The 6,368-nt window shown below is 44.5% G+C and overlaps 1 protein-coding gene and 1 long non-coding RNA gene across 2 annotated transcripts; both read right to left on the reverse strand.

The window, feature by feature from the left end:
- Positions 1-96: 96 nt before the first annotated feature.
- LOC125105515 (uncharacterized) lies at positions 97-5,400 on the reverse strand. Its single transcript, XR_007128921.1, has 3 exons — positions 5,219-5,400; positions 2,479-2,668; positions 97-306 (listed from the first exon to the last, which is right to left on the reverse strand). It is a non-coding gene; the product is annotated as an uncharacterized LOC125105515 (long non-coding RNA).
- Positions 899-1,876, reverse strand: LOC125105513 (S-phase kinase-associated protein 1-like). Its single transcript, XM_047739065.1, has one exon. The coding sequence runs from the start codon at positions 1,779-1,781 to the stop codon at positions 1,290-1,292; it is 492 nt and encodes a 163-aa protein (XP_047595021.1). The 5' UTR covers positions 1,782-1,876; the 3' UTR covers positions 899-1,289.
- Positions 5,401-6,368: the final 968 nt, after the last annotated feature.

The raw sequence follows: 6,368 nt of genomic DNA on the forward strand, positions 1-6,368 counted from the left end.
CTGTGTTTTCAGACAGTGAAATCTCATTTATTACGTAGTTATGATAATATTTACCGAGTATTTACTGTATGCCTTGCTTTGGCTAGGCATTTTATATCCATTATTTCGGTTAATCCTCATATCAAGCATGCAAAGTAGATATCACAGCCATTTTACTGAAGAGAATCCGAGGCTCAATGAAGTGAAGGGGATTACCTACCTAAGCTCCTGATACCTAGTTCATGTTGCTCCAAAGTCTGTGATCCTTACCATTTGGTCTTCATGGCAATCCTTATGTACTAGGCAAGTCAAAGTCCCCATTTTGCACTAGGGGAAACTGAGGCTCAGTTACTTGCTTGCAGTCATTCTGATGAATCTAAGGCCCCACTCTTGCCCCTGTGGTTTCCCTCCCACACAAAGGGTTACCATAGGGGAAATTTTCAGGGGGAAAAAGCAAGGGAAGCTGCCCCAGAAGAACTGTAAGGAAATTTAGTGCTTGGATTCTGCATTCCAGAGGCCCATACAGTGGCCCTCTCGTGTATGATCACACATCTTGTGTATGGCTATAGAGTGGAGACTGGATTTCCTTTCTATTCTTACTCTTTTTTTTTTTTTTTTTGGGTTATTTGTCTTTTTTAATCGAAAAGCTGACAGACTGGCTAGTTACATTTCCCCCCGAACCACAAATTTAGTAGTAACTCGGTTTCTAACCAACATATTCAAAGCTGAGAATTAAAAATGCAAAAACAAGTCCTTAGATCCAATTAAGGGAGCCCTGCTACATACAGGCTAATCAATACCAGTGGTACTCCTTGACTCCAGGAAGCTGGAAAACACCCTAATAATCCCACTCAAAACATTTACCTCAAGTAGCCTTTTTCCAGTTTCCAACTCATGAATAAAGATAATACGTTGTTAATTCTATTTCAGAAAACTTTTTTTCAACTTGTTTTATTTACAATGCCAACTTTTAAAAGGTCATTAAACTAAAGTTAACTAGACAATAAACTAGGCAGAAATCGCTTTACAAAGAGAGGGAAAGCCCAAAATGCCACCTTCTACAGAGAACTCACAATTCAGGTTTATTTAGAGCAAAGAAAAAAAACTTTTGATCGTACTAGAAGAAACTCAGCCATAAGTTTGGAATCTGTACTCAAACTACACATGCGAGGAGGACAATATTCTGCTTAAACAACTGATTTGCTGCTGCCATTTGTCTACTGTTTGTCTAATATTAACAATTATAAACAGAGCAGTGCAACTAGTATTTGGAACAATCCTTACAGTGTTACAGTGTCAGGCATAACATTTCACTTCTCTTCACACCACTGGTTCTCTTTGCGTACCTGGGCTTCCTCTTCTTCAGTAAAGTCATTTTTGATATTGAAGGTCTTGCGGATCTCCTCAGGAGTTTTCCCCTTGATCATATTGGCAACAATCTTGCATGTTACATCAAGCAAACCTTTGATGTCTAAGTAGTTCGCAGCCAGAATAAGTTCAAACAGTGTTCCTTGGTCAACTTTCAGGAATTCTTGGTCCCAAACAGGGATATCATCTGTCCGCTTTGCTTTGTTCTCATCATCCTCAGGAGGAGGGGGGTCATCCTTGTGGTGGGTGCACCACTGAATGACCTTTTTTAATATTGCTGCATTAACATTTGGTAGAGGAACTGGATCATCATCTCCTTCATCGTCCATTCCCAAATCTTCCAACATGGTCTTGATAGTCATAGACTGTTTGGCGATTTCAACATCAACTTCAAATATCTCTCCATCGGAACTCTGCAACTTAATTGAAGGCATGGTGCTCGGTCTCAGGCCGACTGCGGGTCGGAGGCTGATAAAAACACAGCGGCCTCCAGAACGTGGGGAGAAAAAAGGAGAACAAGGCCACTCTCTATTCTTACTCTTAACCACATTTCCCCATCACACAGTCTTAGACCCCCGTGGCCCTGGATCAGTCCTTCTTCCCAAATTATGAGCTCTGCCCATCCCTGCTTCTGTGCCTTTGCTTGTTGTTCTTTCTTTCTTTCTTTCTTTCTTTTTAAGATTTTATTTATTTGTCAGAGAGAGAGAGAGGAGAGAGAGCAAGTACAGGCAGACAGAATGGCAGGCAGAGGCAGAGGGAGAAGCAGGCTCCCTGATGAGCAAGGAGCCCGATGTGGGACTCGATCCCAGGATGCTGGGATCATGACCTGAGCCAAAGGCAGCTGCTTAACCAACTGAGCCACCCAGGCGTCCCTTTTTTTTTTTTTAATTTTAAAGATGTATTTATTTTTATATTAGAGAGAGAACACATGAACAGGGGGTGGGGTAGAAGGAGAGAGAGAATCTCAAGCAGACTCTGAGCCCATCACAGGGCCTGACATGGGCACAGCTTGATCCCAACACCCAGAGATCATGACCTGAGCCAAAACCAGAGTCAGATGCTTAACCCACTGAGCCTCCCAGGCACCCCTGCTTGCAGTTCTTTCTAGACTGCCTTCCTCATATCACTTACCTTAATGACATCCATTCTTCAATGCCAAGTTCAGATATCTTCCCAGAAGCCTCGAGCTCTTGCCTGGATGAATTTAATGTGGTTTTCCATGCGGTGCCTCCTTAATGCTCCGTGGGAACTGCTGCTTCTCACACAATTTGGAATTATTCAAGTAAGCTGTCTGATTATGCATCGACATTGACAAATTCACCTGTGTGTTGAAAAGAGAGAGGCAAGGAGGAAGTGAGAGACTGTATTTTCAGTGCTTCTGCTCATCTAATCATATAGGAAGAGGAGCAGATGAGACCTCAGACCTTCCATGCTTCCAATCAAGTTTTGTTCCAATATCTTCTGTAGTAAGTGGAATAGGATTCTAACATATTTATTTATTTTAAAAATTTTATTTATTTATTTGAGAGAGACAGAGAGCACACACAGAGGGAGAGGGAGAGAGAGAAGCAGACTCCCTACTGAGTATGGAGCCCGACACAGGGCTCGATCCTAGGATGCTGGGATCATGACCTGAGCTGAAGGCAGACACTTAACCGACTGAACCACCCAGGCATCCCTGATTCTAAAATATTTGAAAATGGTAATTTTCAACACAACACAACTTATAAATGCAACCCAAACAGTCATTTGAGTTTCCACCCTAGAATCTGACCACTGTCTAAAGTGTGACTCTACGTTTGTGTTTATGTCATTTCGCTCCTTGAGTTAGCCTGTATTATACTACATTAGATTTATTTTCAGCAGTCCGAGGGTCTCCACAACTAGCCCAACTCCCCAGAACTGCTGGAGCTGCTCGCAGGGCCCTTTGCCAACCGTGCAGCAATTGCTTTGTCTGAGGAGCCAAAGCCAATCTGTTTCCTTTCCTCCAAAGGGTTGTCTCCTGCCACTGACATCTTATTTTCTAGGGGATGGTCTTTGATTTGCAGCACAGTTCTTTTTTAAAAAACTGAACATGTGGGCGCCTGGGTGGCTCAGTGGGTTAAGCCGCTGCCTTCGGCTCAGGTCATGATCTCAGGGTCCTGGGATCGAGGCCCGCATCGGGCTCTCTGCTCAGTGGGGAGCCTGCTTCCCTCTCTCTCTCTCTCTCTGCCTGCCTCTCCGTCTACTTGTGATCTCTCTCTGTCAAATAAATAAATAAAATCTTTAAAAAACTGAACATGATATTATTGTAACAGCTGAAGTTTTCCCAGGACACTAAAATGGAAATATTTTGGAAACTCATGGTAGTAAGTTAGGAATGTATGAGGAAGTCTACTCCCAAGCCCAGGAAAATCCATTGCTGGAGCTACTATAAAGTGTAAGGGCCTACTTAGCCAGAGAGAGCCATTTTGTTGTTTATGCAGTAAACTTAGATTGAACCTGCCCCTTCCCCCCAAGAGGAAAGCGCTTAGAAACAGAACTGGTGAGATACGGCCAAATAGCCCCCGATAACGGAGTCCAGATACAAGGACATGTCCGGCCAGGTGGAAACGTCCAATCAAGGGAAAGCGCATGTATTACCTCCCTACCCGCCAAGGACGTGTTCGGCCAGGTGGAGACGTCCAATCAGGAAAGCACCTCCCTTACCACCCAAAAATGTGGGCCCTGCCTTTTGGGCGCCAATTCTGACCAGAGTGATAGGCTAGTTCAAGTAACTACTATAGGGTGAATTGTAATTCAATTGGCCACCTATGTGTGGCCAGGCTCAACCACATGGCCTTTACTCTATAAAAGTTAGTCTGTGAGGCTGGGAGGGGTCGCCTCTTTGCAAGAGACGGCCCTGGCCGGTCAGTTTGATTCTCGATGCTTGGCGCGAAATAAAGCTTTGCTTGACTTTCGCTTTGTATCGGTCTCGTCCTTTTGTCTACGGACCCTTTCAAAAGACACAGAGAAGACAAGGACACCAGCCCCTCATGGAAAGGAGTTTTAGGTCATAAATTAAGAATGTCCAGAAAGCACATCCAAGAGGACTGGGCTATACTACTACTCTGGTGCTCCACTTTCCAGAAATTTCTCTCTCCTGATGAACAGAGTATGTATGTATGCTGAATCCCTGAAACTGCTCCAGGTTCTGAATCTGGGTGACAAGACAAGAGCAGCGTTGCTCACAGAGAGCAAGCCTGCTTGGTGGTAACTGTGGCGATGTTTCAACTTCAAATACTTGGAAACTTAAGTGATGAGAATCAAGTGGAGATGTCTGGTGGAAATCTAGAATGTGGGATTGACCTTAATTTCTGGAGGGTGAGAGAGCTGATCCAGAATGAGAGGAAGCAGGAAGCATCTCCTCTCCCTGGTCCCCATCATCCCACCTTCTCCCCAAATATGTGTGTATGATTTCTGAGGAGTGCAGACACCTGCCAGAGAGTCAATAATTTCCGTGTGTGTGTGTGTGTGTGTTAGGGAGAGACAGAGAGAGAGAGAGAGAGAGAGAGTAGCCCTTTGGCGCCGAGTCAAAAAGAAGGAGCAGCAAGAACCCTGGGAAAGAGGCAGCAGGGGCACTGGGAGGAAAATGGTCAAAGTTCTGATTGGTAAAATGACCAATACCTGAATCCACAAGAATTCTGGAATGTGGTCTGGGAGACAATGCCACATGTGACTGGAGAATGTCTACCATACACAGGTATCGGGCCATTGCCAGGGTCAGGAACCCAGCCTTAAGGCGCTGTACAGAGAAAGGTCTTTTGGGATGCAGCGCCTTTGGGAGAAGTTCCATGCACTAGTAACTTCTTCCTGTAGTTGCATCAGAAGTCCGCCAGGGGGTGCTGCTCACCAACATGTTCTGTCATTGAACGTTGATGGACAATTCACCATCTCCAGCGTCTTTCGTTCGGATTCTGCTGTCAGGGTCGTTACTGCTCTCTGTGGTCTCAGAAGACGTTCCTCCTTAAGCTGTCCAGCTGCTCTGCAAAGCGGGACTGGGGCTGCAAGACCAGCCGCTGGGGACAGACCGGAACAGGCTGTCTTCCCCTCTAAGCGATTCGCTTAAATAGTAAGGAGGCTATTCTATGCAGCAGACTGTCCCTCGTTAGGAGCCCAGGCGTCTTCCGGCCCCGGGGGAGAATTTAAGAGGCAGCTTGGGCCCGCAGGCCTGGGTATGTTGAGGAGAGAGACTGGAGAAGTCCAGTCATCTGATGGACGTCAGAGTGCCCAGGAAGGGAAGGAAGGCAGATGTGGTACTATAGGAATGAGAAGCAGCCTAAGGATAAGGAAGTTTTCCTTTGCTGCTGATAGTTAACCCCAGTAAACCAACTGAAATGTCAAAATAGATGTAGAGAGATTGAATCTTAAAATCTTTGGTTTCCCCCAGGCAAAAGAGCTGTACAATATTAATGAAGGGAAGAGAGACTTCTTTTTATAAAGTACATTTTCTTAGTTCTGCAAGGAAGTTGACAAGATAGTAATGCCTCTCACATTTAATGGAACTCCTAATTTGACTGCTCTAGAGATTGGTAACCATTTACAAAAATTTAGAATAAAGGTCTCAAGAACTGCTGGGAAGGGGCACTCAGTGGCTCAGTCGGTTAAGTGTCTCATCTGCCTTCGGCTCAGGTGATGATTCCAGGATCCTGGTGTCTGGCTCCCTGCTCTGCCGCTCTGCTGGGAGTCTGCTTCTCTTCCTCTCCCTCTGCCCCTCCGCCTGGTTCATTTTCTCATTCTTTCTCTCTCACAAATAAATAAAGTGTTAAAAGAAGAAGAAGAAGCTGGGAAAATAAAAGGAGGAAGAAAGAAACAAGTGTTCAAAAGAGAACAAGTTTTAGTTAATAGAATGTGTTTTAGTTAACAGAATGTGTCTGGTTACTAAGACAATATAGGGAATGAAAGATATTCAAATAGCTATTAGGCCAGTCAAAAGAAATCTTTCTGTATAGGACTTTTATTTTACTTTTTAAAAGATTTTTTTATTTATTTGAGAGAGAGAG

This window comes from Lutra lutra, chromosome 7 (assembly GCF_902655055.1).
Source record: "Lutra lutra chromosome 7, mLutLut1.2, whole genome shotgun sequence".
NCBI classification, from domain to species: Eukaryota; Metazoa; Chordata; class Mammalia; order Carnivora; family Mustelidae; genus Lutra; species Lutra lutra.

Bases quoted from the DNA above. Each gene is read 5' to 3' on its own strand.
- LOC125105513 (XM_047739065.1), bottom strand. From the start codon at position 1,781: ATGCCTTCAATTAAGTTGCAGAGTTCCGATGGAGAGATATTTGAAGTT.